General features: G+C 36.4%; 1 protein-coding gene across 2 annotated transcripts; it reads right to left on the reverse strand.

Annotated features, from left to right (window-relative positions):
• Nucleotides 1-1,457: 1,457 nt before the first annotated feature.
• Nucleotides 1,458-10,835, reverse strand: LOC115579422 (H-2 class I histocompatibility antigen, Q9 alpha chain-like). 2 transcript variants are annotated; one of them, XM_030412952.1, is made up of 7 exons: nt 10,680-10,835; nt 6,441-6,707; nt 5,114-5,392; nt 4,441-4,743; nt 3,507-3,605; nt 2,780-2,888; nt 1,458-2,463 (listed from the first exon to the last, which is right to left on the reverse strand). In XM_030412952.1, the coding sequence occupies exons 1-6, from the start codon at nt 10,735-10,737 to the stop codon at nt 2,785-2,787; spliced, it is 1,110 nt and encodes a 369-aa protein (XP_030268812.1). In that variant the 5' UTR covers nt 10,738-10,835; the 3' UTR covers nt 1,458-2,463; nt 2,780-2,784. The 2 variants fall into 2 exon arrangements, with proteins under 2 accessions (XP_030268812.1, XP_030268811.1); XM_030412951.1 differs by having other exon boundaries at nt 4,414-4,743.
• Between the last annotated feature and the right edge of the window lie 1,489 nt (nt 10,836-12,324).

The raw sequence follows: 12,324 nt of genomic DNA on the forward strand, positions 1-12,324 counted from the left end.
ATAAAGACCAGCTGATCTGCTCTGGACTGACTGTCAGAACCTGAAACCTTTGGGCTGTGACTTCCTCTACACAAATGTTATCAGTCTATAAAGTTAGTACTCATGAAATTCAACACAAAACTTCTTCTGCACTAAATATTTGTGAGTAAATTAAAACATTTTCATGATTTTGGTTGATATCATGAGCACTAATACAGCTGCTGTGGTTATAAAATGTTGTTTGTTGACAGATTGAAGAGCTCTGACTTCACACAGTAATCTCTTCATCCACTCCACATCAGTCTAAAACCAACATGACAAAACCTGAGACAGTTTTGTTTGTCTTGTGATGAATATTTTGTTCCAGGTCACCCTCAGACTGTGACACGTTCTCCAGCTGCGTTAATACATTCCTGATTTTACCCTGAAACAACTTGTGCCACAGTTATTCACTTATGGAATAGAGTAATGTCAATTTAAAATAAGAAAATCAACATTTGTTTTTTTGACATTTGTCTTAAGGCGACTCATGAACATCTACACACACTTTGTAAACTTCCTGATAAGCTGCTGTTTGATAATAGAGATTATGACTATCATCCCAGTGAGTTTATAAGGACCAGTTGTTGTATAAAACACCAAAAGTCATTCTTGAGCAAAAATAAATACATTGTGTTAAAATATCTTGGAAAAAGTTAAAGTAACTTCTATAAACAGAACTTGAGTTAAATGTCTGAAATCATCTGATATTAAATTAAACTTAATTAACTTTAGTATGTATGTATGTAGATGCCAAAATATTGTTTGCTAGTCGATCAAGGGATCAGCTGACAGATTCAGCAGAAGTGAGGTCACACAAACAAGAAACACAAAGAAACAAAACATGATAAAATGCTGAAACATTGACACTGGATCTGAAGACGAACTGGCAGAGTGAGAGGACACACACATCGAACACACCAGGGAGGATAACGAGGAGCAGGTGAAACTAATCAGGTGGTCTGCACTGTGGAGAGAGGAACCAACACAGAACCAGAAACTCTGAATGGATGAAACAATGAGAACATGACCTGAGAGGCAGAGCGGGATGGAACAGTGTCCTGGTGTTTTAAAAAGGTCTATTAATGTCACGCAAATTAGATTCTGTCTTCTGCACATTAATAAGCATTTAAGAACAAAAACAAAAAGTTGAAAATCTGTCTGAATAATCATGTTGTGCCTTCAGCTGAGTCAGTTTCTTCAAGCAGGAAAGAAACATGTAAATCAGTGACATGTTTTATCATTATGATGAAAATGTGACTAAACAGCGACTGCAGATGATGTGAGTCGTCCATATTTGTCCTTCATATCAATGAACTACAGTCCTAAAGTCTCTCCTACAGGACAGTCTGAACATAATGTAGCTACAATATTCATATTCTTGTAGCTACAGTCAAAGATATATAAGATATATGTGGAATCACAACAAGGCAGAGAAATGTGGACCATTGGGACTTTATTGAAAAGCAAAAGTACAAAAGGAATCAAATCAACTTCATCTGACATTCATCTACTTCACCCAACATAAGGAGTGATTTTAAGACTCGCTGCTCAATTTCTTTGTGTTTACAAACGAAGAGAGAAAACGTCCCTTGTCATGAAATATTAGTTGGAAATATCTATAATGATGGATTGGATTTCTATGGCGCTTTTCAAGTCACCCAAAGCGCCTGACAGGGTTCCAGGTTCCATTCATACTGGTGGTGGTAAACTACGATAGTAGCCACAGCTGCCCTGGGGCAGACTGACGGAAGCGTGGCTGCCATTCAGCGCCTACGGGCCCTCCGACCACCACCTCAAACATACAACAGTCATACACATTCACACGAGGCAAGGTGGGTGAAGTGTCTTGCCCAAGGACACAACGACCATGAAGCAGTTGGCCGGGCAGGGATCGAACCGCCGACCCTCCGAACATAGGCCGACCCGCTCTACCGCTCTGAGACTTACAAGAAAACAGTCCACAACCCTTTTAGAAAATCAGCGATAATTCAAATCTTACAATGTGTCAAAACAGATCAAGAGAGATTTTATTAAACACAAAAAAACAAATATTCAAGATTAATTAAGAAAAACCTAAATAATTTGCTTCAGCCTGAAATATATATAGAAATATATATTACACAACTGGACAATAAATTTGGTTCTGATGCTTCCTGTATATTTTGTGTATGTGTGTGATCATAGGGTGACATGTAGAGATGTCGCATTAACCAGACTGAAATATGTGTCCAATGAATTACATTCAAACCAAGAAAATTCCCCACAGTGATACTAAACTCCATCCATACAGTTCTTATCCTGCTCCTCCTGCAGAGAGAGGAGGAGGACTGGAGTCAATCCCAGTGAGCAGTGAGACAGAGGAGGAGGGAGGTTCATCACCAGGAGGAACACAGAGAGACGACCACAGCATCCATTGTTCCAGTGCAGAATCCATCCAGAAACCTGAAGAGACGGAAAGAAAACAGAAAAAGAAAACAATATAATAAACAAGTATTTACCTCTCATGTTTCTGACCTGCTGATGTGAAGGTTTCTGAAAGTGTCTGTGACTTTCTCTTAATAATCTCAGTTTACTTCATATCAAAAAAGTTTCATCTTTGTTGTGGAAAATCAATTGAAAGTCAAACATTTTCTTTACCAACATCACAAGTTTTACAGTTATCAAAGAAACAATCACTGAAATTTCCTTTACACATAGTTTGGTGCAGCTTTACATAACTACAGGTGTGAATATTCATGTCTCATCTGAAGTTACTCACTGTGTTCAGGCTGATGCGTTTGGTAGGAGTGTTTTCTTCTGTTCAGGCTCAGACGGCTCAGACTGCTCAGATTTGTTGGACTTGTTGTCACTAGATGAAGTGCAGATGGCTGAAATACAAAGCAAAGACAAGTCATTTTCACTCTCAGGGTTCCCAAACTGCCAGAGAGCAACAACAACACAACAAGAGCATCTTTCTTGACTTAGTTTCCTTTCACTTCTTTCTTACATCATTATGCTAAAGTCAATGTAGGATCAAAAACCAGCTCCACGACATAAACCTTCACATGTGTTTCTTATACTGAGCACACAGCTCACTACAATAGCTCTTGAAGATTAAAATAAAACAACGTTATTAATCCAATGTCCCTGAAAAACAAACATTACTCCAACAGGAATGAACAATATTCCATTTATCTCATTTTGTTTTTAAAAGTCTAAAATATTTTCCACAAACAGTCAGAAAACTTTGCGACTCCTCTCTCTACCTGTGAGCCGTTAATTACCTTAAAGTGTTTGTTAAGTGTCATAAAGTTGTCAGTCAGGTGTGAAGGATCATCTAAATAATAAAAATGAATATCTAACTAAAACATTAAGTTGGCCTCTCTGCACATATCATCATGACACTGTGGCTCTGAGCCTTATAATGTATTGTTGTTTGAAACAGATTCTGATGCACAAGGAAAATACAGACACAACAACACGATCTTTCTATTTGAGTCTCTCACCTTTCTTCTTTTTGTAAGTCATGAATCCAATGACAGCGATGAGGACGACAGCAATAACAGCCACTGCAGCGATGATGATGGCGGTCGTGTTATCTTTCTCTGTTGAGCAGAAAACAACAGAAAATAGTTAAAATTAGTTCTGATAAAGAGCAAAACCTCCGTTTGGAAACTAGACCACAATCCTGTATACAGACACTGTGTTTGTTCATCCTGCTGTTATTTTCATTTATCTGTACATAATACGAATCTTTGTTTCTTTATCCTCATCTAGTTGTGTTGTCTTTGTATAGTTGTATGTATGTGTTGGTTTGTGTTTTATATGATGGTTTTTGGCACAATGACAGTTTATGAAAATCATGTTAAAACCGATTTTTGACTGTCAGCATACTCAGCCAATAAACTTGATTTTAAATGAGTTTCTGAGACAAACATACATTCATACAGTTTTTAAATAATCTACTCATCTTCCAAAAGTTACCAGTAGTGAAGTCAACACAGTGCCTGTAATCTCTGAACTGTGGTTACACATTAAAATGTCTACATGTGGTCTGAAATGGTATAAAATGACAGTACAATAGTGTCACAGTTACAGTTTTTACAGTTTACAAGGTGGTAAACAGCTGATTCAAAAATAATAATAAAAATGCATCCTGAAAAAATTTCTTTTGTGTGTTTCATTATTGACACTGTTCTGTATTAATCCAAGTAAGAAATTAAAAAGTGGACAATTAGATTTGCTGATATCCTTTTAAGAGTCCAGAGGTGAACATGTGCTTTGGTTTAATGTTAGTCTGAGTCTTCTAGATGAAATAAACTGACAATAAAACAATACGAGGAAACAAAAACTCGAACACACATAAAAACACATGAACTGCAGGACTGTTACAGTAAAATAAATGTTTCTCACCGTCAATACTTTTGATTCCAGTCTTTCCTTCGTTGGTTCTGATCACTGCTTTGTCCAGTTTGGTGATGATGTCCTCCTTCACACCAGAGAGCTGAAACACACAGTCGTACCTCGTCCAGTCTTCAGGTGTGACTGATGAAAGGTTCAGGTCAACACTCATCTGGAAGGTTCCATCGTGGTTGGGGAGGATCTCTCCGTGGTCCACCTCCTCATGAAGCTCCTCTCCATCTTTCCTCCAGACGAGTGAGGCTCTGTGAGGGTAGAAACCTGTAGCGAGGCAGCTGACTGGAGAGGAGGGAGTCTTCTGGAGGAGAGACACTGAGGGGAGATCTGGAGAGGAAAGAGAGACAGTTTATAGGTTCTTTATTAGTATTTACTGTATATTAATATTATCATTCCTGTTTGATGGAATGTACTTTTAAATGTTTTAGTAACACAGACAAAATATGTGAACACATTACAAGAAGGGAGAGACAGATGAGAAAGGGAGGAGAAGGAGAGTGAGAGACTGGATGGACAGAAACACAAGAAAATAAAGGTGAAGAGATAATAGAGAAAATAAAAGAAAGAATTGTGTGTAAACTTAGACAAAGTGTGTCTCTGTATGTCAATTAATTGTAATGTTACTGTTGGTTAGACACAGAAGAGAAATATGAAGAGTGCTGTGTTCATTAAACTACATCAGGTCAGGTGATTCTACCTGTTCTCAGCAGAACGCTCCTCCCATAGTCCAAATACTTCTTCAGCCACTCAGGACAAATCTGGGTGAAGTACTGCTTGGCCTGTGCTATCTTAGCTTTGTTATTATCCCACTTGTGTTTGGTGATGACAGCCTGTTGTTTTGGAGCGATCCATGTTTCTCTCTTCAGGTCAAAAACAATGAAGTCTTCTCCATCATAACCATCCTGGGAAAACACATTAACCTCATTAGTCTCATCATCCCACTCACAGCCGTACATCCGCTGGACAATGTGGACACCTGAGACAGAAACAGAGAGGACATTAAACCAGAGTGAGATCACAGCTCAGTCATCTATCATCAGCTGATATCACATCTTCACCACAGAGACACACTGATCCACAGACACCAGAACACCAGGATCTACACCTCCTGCTGTTATTGGCTGGATGGAAGCCGCTCACAGCCAATCATCATCTGGACAGTGTGGACGTCTTCAGAGACAGACAGAGAGGCTGCTGGGAAACAGAGTGAGATCCTTTTAGATAGGTCTCTTAAGCTTATATCATCCTACAAAATGTTTAGGACTAGTCTGGTGAGGTATCTTCTATCCAGGCAAAATAATACTCATGTCTAGTATAACTGAACTGAATTTGTAATTTTATGGATATTTTTCACTCTATGTTTATTTGTTTATTGTGTCTTTTCTTTGTTTCTTTCCTTTTTTTTGCTTTTTTTTTGCTTCTTTTCTTTTATATTAGTTAATCTCTTTTAGTGATTTTGGATTGAGGGGGAGGATTTTATATAAGCCCTTTGGGCTTCTTTTCCTCTCCTGCACAAATATTTGCCTTTGTATTATGAAATATGATTCTGTTTTTTTTTTATAATCATTGTGCATATGAATAAATAAAAAAATATATATATAAATCCTGACACAGTTCATATCCTCTGTTTCACCACAGAGACACACTGACTCCACTGAGACCAACAGTTTATCTCCACTGTTGAAGGAGGTGTGGCTTCATGTCAACACACACACACACACACACACACACACACACACACACACAATTATGAAAAATGTCCATCACAAGTTCTCAGAGCCAAAAGGTGAAATCTTTAAATGTCTTCTTCTATATTATGGGATGGACAGACTGTGTATCAGTACAGTAGATTTAAAGTTATCTAATCTGTTTTTACTACATATTTTGGATTCAAACTAATTCATTTTCTCATTATTGATTATGTAATGACTATTTTTGTTATTTTGGTTGATCATTAAATCGTTTATGCTTAATGCTCGTTTATTAACAACATTTTTTAAGTACAAAGTGAAACACAAACAAACCTCCAGTTTGGTTGAAGCGCTGCTTTGCAGTGTCAATGTTGGCTTTGAAGGCCTGCTGGGTGCCCACAGATTGCTCAGTCTGTCTCTGCCAGTACTGAGGATCATCTGCTGTGACTCTGCTCATCCAGTCCTGTTTGGGTTCAGCTTTCCGGGTGTTACTGTCATAGTAATCTATCTGCATGTCATCAACCATCCCAAGATTCACAAACTCTGGGAAGTTTGGGACTCCAGAAGATGCAGTGTAGAAATACTTCAGAGAGTGAGTCACTATGAGAAAAAGTAAATGTCATGATTTCAGTTTCATAAATCACTTAACAATTTTATTTTCGTGCACACAGAATCAAAATGAACTACAGCAGATTTAAGACATCCTAATAATTACTGCAACACAATCAATAAATACAAAAGTAAATGTATAGATTAAGATTTTGCTTCAACAACATTTCAAACAACATGTTTTATTGTTCATCATCAAGTGGTCATTTATTTATTTTTGTTTTATTTATGTCATTGTCAGAAGGTTTGGGATTTCAAAAAGTTGAGAATCACATATATTCCAGACAATGTAATATATGTATGTAGTTTATGTAGTACATTCAAGGCAAATATTTTAAGTAATATTTCAATTTACAGAGATATTCTTTATAGTTTCTATTAGACAGTTATGTACTAGATTTGCAGATTTTGGATCTGGATTTTTTTTATTGACACCTACTTGTACATTCCTTGGAATTTCAACATTCCCTCCAACATGAATTAATATTTAATTCACTTTTAATCCTGAAAATAAAAGATGAATCTAGACTGTTAATAACTTATTCAACACAATTTATCCATGATTTAAGAATCCTTCACTGTCCTCTGCTGTTTGAATACATGAAGATCATGTTTATGCATTAAACTGCTCTTAAAGCTCTGCACTTATCGCACCATAAATGTTTTACGAATCGTTCCTGGAATAAATTAATAGATCAAACTACCTAAACAGTATTGTCTGACAAATAATGGAGTTTGAGGCTGTTACTTTTTAAAGCTGAAGACAATTACAGAAATTAAATATCTGACATTTCTGTTAGTAGTATTTTTATAATAAGTCACAAAACACTCGCAAAACAAATGTTTTCAGTGACAGAGTCACACTCTGATCAGGACATTTCTCAGTTCTAAATAAACTCTTAATCGCTCTCTGTGTGTGTGGAGTCGGTTTTTCGTTTAATGAGTCAGAACAATGAGAAGATGCTGAATGTGGAGCAGGCAGTGCAGCTCTCAAGGAGCACAGGCAGACCTGAGCATTGCCTGCATTTAAATGTAAATAGTTATATTTAACTTTGTAAATTTTTTAAATGTATGCACACATTTAGTTAACAACAGTTTATATTTGCATTATAAGTAAAACAAAAATGGTTTGTTGTAAATACGTTTATTTGTGGTTTTCACAGTAAAAAAAATCAAACTTTTTCTACTCAGATTTTATGTTTTTTTGTGATTTTAGGTCCACTGTGTTAATATAGTATGTCAAAATAAAAAAAAAATAACTGTACAGTCACACATGTGAGGTTGTGCTGAAAATAATGACACCAAGTAAATAGTTTTTAAGGTGAAATATAATGGCAAAATCAAAAATAGTCAAAAACAGCCAATTATACCCTGGAACATTGGATTTCACAACAGACCTAAATATCCCTGACGTCCCACCTTCAAACACATTCTCTTTTGGCCATCTATGAAAAAGCTCCTTAACTTCCCACTTTTTTATAGGAATACACTTTTGTTACGGCACTGCACTAGTATACATAGATGCCTCATTGAGCGCTGGACCGTACGTCGACGTCGCCGCCGTATTGGAGGAGGCAGATCTGCCCCGTGAACTAATACGAGTCAATGGAGTGAACTTTATAAAACTCCTTCTACAAAGTGCTATAAGTTAATGTGTCTATTTACACATTCACACACGTACGGATATATTCAGGAAACAGAGAGGAACCAAAAACAACTTCTGTAACGTTCTCTGAGGATTATAAACGTTAGCTAATCCTCATATGTTCAGTATACAGGTCGGCACCAAACCATGTTATGTTTTTATGAGTGTTTACAGCTGCTAATGTATGTAACGCTGTTGCTGTGATGATACATGACAATTACATTTTTAATCTGTGTTATAATAACCAGGTCCTGACATGTAAATGAGACATCTGTCTGCCATACTGTCAACTTGGTTAATATAATTTAACTTTAAATATGGACAACTGACTGCATAACATATGAATCAGAATCAGAAATACTTTATTGATCCCCGATGGGAAATTCCAGCGTTACAGCTGCTCCCATTCAAAGTCAAGAATATGCAGAAAAATTGTACTACTACTACGATTTCACTAATAATAATAATGTTGAAAACTATATATGGTGCATATTTATAATAGTAGCCTGCTGATACTTCACTTTTTTTTTTTTTTTTTTTACCATGAAATGTTATTTTATACCATATGTTATGATGTTTTGTCATGGTGTATATCTCTTCACTGCTGTTGCAGTTTCTGATCTTGAGTTGCAGACTTGATCTTTGTCGCCATGATTGTTATTATTAGTGTCATAATGTGTTATAATCACTGTATTTATAAAAACGACGGTGTTTTTGATTCACACAGATGCCACATGTACATGTCAGGATCCGGTTATTATGGAGAGATTACATTTTTAATTGTCATGTATCATCACAGTAACAGCGTTACATACATCAGCAGCTGTAAACACTCATAAAAACATTATAACATGGTTTGGCGCCTACCTGTATACTGAACATATGAGGATTAGCTGACGTTTATAATCATCAGAGAACGTTACAGACGTTGTTTTTGGTTCCTCTCTGTTTCCTGAATATATCCGTACGTGTGTGAATGTGTAAATGTACGGAAGAGGATTAGGGCCACATGTGAATTTGTTTTTTTTAGTTCTGACTTTAAAGTCAGAATTCTGAGAAAAAGTCAGAATTCTGAGATTAAAGTCAGAATTCTGAGATTAAAGTCAGAATTCTGAGAATAAAGTCAGAAGTCTGCACATGTAAAAAAAAATTTGAGTTCTGACTTTATTCTCAGAATTCTGACTTTTTTCTTAGAATTCTGACTTTAATCTCAGAATTCTGACTTTTTTCTTAGAATTCTGACTTTAATCTCAGAATTCTGACTTTAAAGTCTGAACTAAAAAAAAAAATCACATGTGGCCCTAATCCTCTTCCGTATAAATGAGAGACATTAACTTATAGCACTTTGTAGAAGGAGTTTTATAAAGTTCACTCCATTGACTCGTATTAGTTCACGGGGCGGATCTGCCTCCTCCAATATGGCGGTGACGTCGACGTATCGCAGCAGCGGGCCAACCCGCTCAATGAGGCGTCTATGTATATATGTCTATGGTAGTAACTACCAGTGTGATGTGACTGGACCAGACCAACAAAACTCAGTACGGACCAACTACATTAAAGCAGATGTTTGTTTCAGTGTGTGGAGGTAAACTGTTGAATTATCTGGGCAAGGGCTTTTTAAATTCAATTATATATTGTTATCAAAATTATTATTGATAGCAGGCTGTAATTGATTATGTGTGTTTTTCTGTGTGCACATTACTGTATTAACTGTAAAAAATTCAGATGTAATCCAGTGACGTGTTTCCAGAAAAGGTTTTAATTATGAATCATTGATTAAAATAATATAAAACATGTTCATCATTTCTTAAACAATGGTGATTTTTATATCAAACTTTCATGAACAACTCAGAGATTAAAAGTGGTTGATGCACTAAATACAGTTTTAGACAATCTTTGTTTTAACGCCTTGTTCTGATGTTTTCTCCACTTTTCTGTATTTACCTGAGAGTTGGACTGTTTTGTGATGCGTAGTTCTGCTGACATTTTAACATAAAGATCGATCAGATGAATTAAAATAATGTCACAAATATAGAAAATAAAATAAACGAATACACTTTTTAACAACCATGTTCAGAGACAGACTGTGGACTTCTCTTCTAACAGAAACTATCAGTGATTAATGAGATGAACAGACAGGATTTACTAACGTCAACTTTAACATTATCAGTTTGAAACATTTCTATAATCTGCAATAAAGTCCTGGAGCTAAACATCAAAGACTATCAAACAAACCTTTAATAAACATTTACAGAACATAAAGACACGAAAAAAAATTTTCTTTTACAACCAGCTGATTTGAAATAATGTGAACTCACCTGCTGCCGTGTCATGTAGACCTGTTCCCAGGAGAGCCAGAAACACCAAGATCTTCATGGTGAACTGTCGTTTCTGAAGCTTTGATCAAAAAGATATTACTCTTTAATCACAGTCTGAAACTGCTCCGTCCTCTTGGAGATCCAGGGATGAAAAGAGGGGAAAATACCGAGAGGCGTTCAAATCAACCTCCATCTGAGCCAATGAGAATTTAGCCTGGGCATGACGTCACTTATAACTGGGTAAAACTGACCCACACTACGGTGTACATTTTAGGACATTCTCAGGATCAGGCTTCAGCGTCAGACCTCAGATGAAAAGGTATAAGGTCTCAGGAAAAGCTCTGTCACACTCACACCAAACAGCCACATGAAAAATAGTCATTGGACCAAAATGCCTAAGAAAAAAACTTGTCACACTAAACTACCTCAGGATAAAAAATGTCACACTGAACGCATCAGTAACTAAGTTGTTACATTGAACAGCATCAGGAAAAAAAATATCACACTGAAAGGTATCAGAAACTAAGTTGTCACACTGAATGGTATCAGGATAAAAGTTGTCATACTGAATGTCATCATACTGAAAGGTATCAGGACAAAAGTTGTCACATTGAATGTCATCATACTGAAAGGTATCAGGACAAAAGTTGTCATACTGAATGGTATCGGGAAAATCAGTTTCCTACAGAGGTCGAATAAGCACGGTGGCCGACATGGGCAAATGCGCAGTAACGGCCAAATGTTGCAAATACATAAACCATGCAGAACCAAAGACACGCAAAACACATGCAACAACAAAATGCTGCAAACAACAAAATGCTGCAAACAAAGAAACGATGCAGAACCAAAACTACACAAACCTCAATATAATATATCTGGTTTAAACAGATTATTATTATTATTACTGTTATTATTATTATCATTATTATTATTATTATTATTATTTTGCAGAAGCAAAATGCTTCTTGTTAACACTAGAAGGACCTGAACTCCAACTAGAACGGCCATAAGCGGTCATTGTGACCGGCAGATATTAAACTCTATAATCTCTCATGTAAATAGTCCAGTGACGAATGCATTCATTGTGTCATGATATTATTTTAAAAAAAAAGAAATAACACCAATATGTACATTCTAACACGTTTAATTATACATTCATTAATATTCACATCATGCACATAGTAAACCATAATTATTGCATATATTTACACAAGATTTTAATAGAGAAAACTCAGAACAAGAAAATTAACAATTTAAAATAACTTATTTATTTATGAAACATTTTATTTTAACCCTTAAAATAATAATAATAATAATAATAATAGAAAAAGCTTAAATGGACTTTCCTCCGGACTCTCCTGCTGCTGGTGCTCCTTGAATAACATGTGGGCATTGACACCAGCCAGGTCGAGGATGTTATAGAAGACCGCCACTGGCCATCTTCCGTACCGCCTTTGACAGAGTACGCCCTAGCCTTCTGGTCCGGGACATCCACGCAGTATTGGCGTTGTTATAGTACATCACAGACTCTGGTTTTGCCTTCGCCCCACTAAAGGTGCCTACACCTGTGTGCAGGTGCTCAGGATGCAGACATTCTTCCTCGGATTTCCCTGGTACACAGTCAGAGTCGCAACTCTTCAGCACC

The sequence above is a fragment of the Sparus aurata genome, chromosome 3 (genome assembly GCF_900880675.1).
Source record: "Sparus aurata chromosome 3, fSpaAur1.1, whole genome shotgun sequence".
NCBI classification, from domain to species: Eukaryota; Metazoa; Chordata; class Actinopteri; order Spariformes; family Sparidae; genus Sparus; species Sparus aurata.

Coding starts and splice junctions, on each gene's coding strand:
- LOC115579422 (XM_030412951.1), bottom strand. CDS start 10,737: ATGAAGATCTTGGTGTTTCTGGCTCTCCTGGGAACAGGTCTACATGAC. Junction 5,393..6,440: donor GCGCTTCAACCAAACTGGAG/GTTTGTTTGTGT, acceptor TTTCTGTCTCAG/GTGTCCACATTGTCCAGCGG. Junction 2,889..3,506: donor GACTTACAAAAAGAAGAAAG/GTGAGAGACTCA, acceptor TTTGTATTTCAG/CCATCTGCACTTCATCTAGT.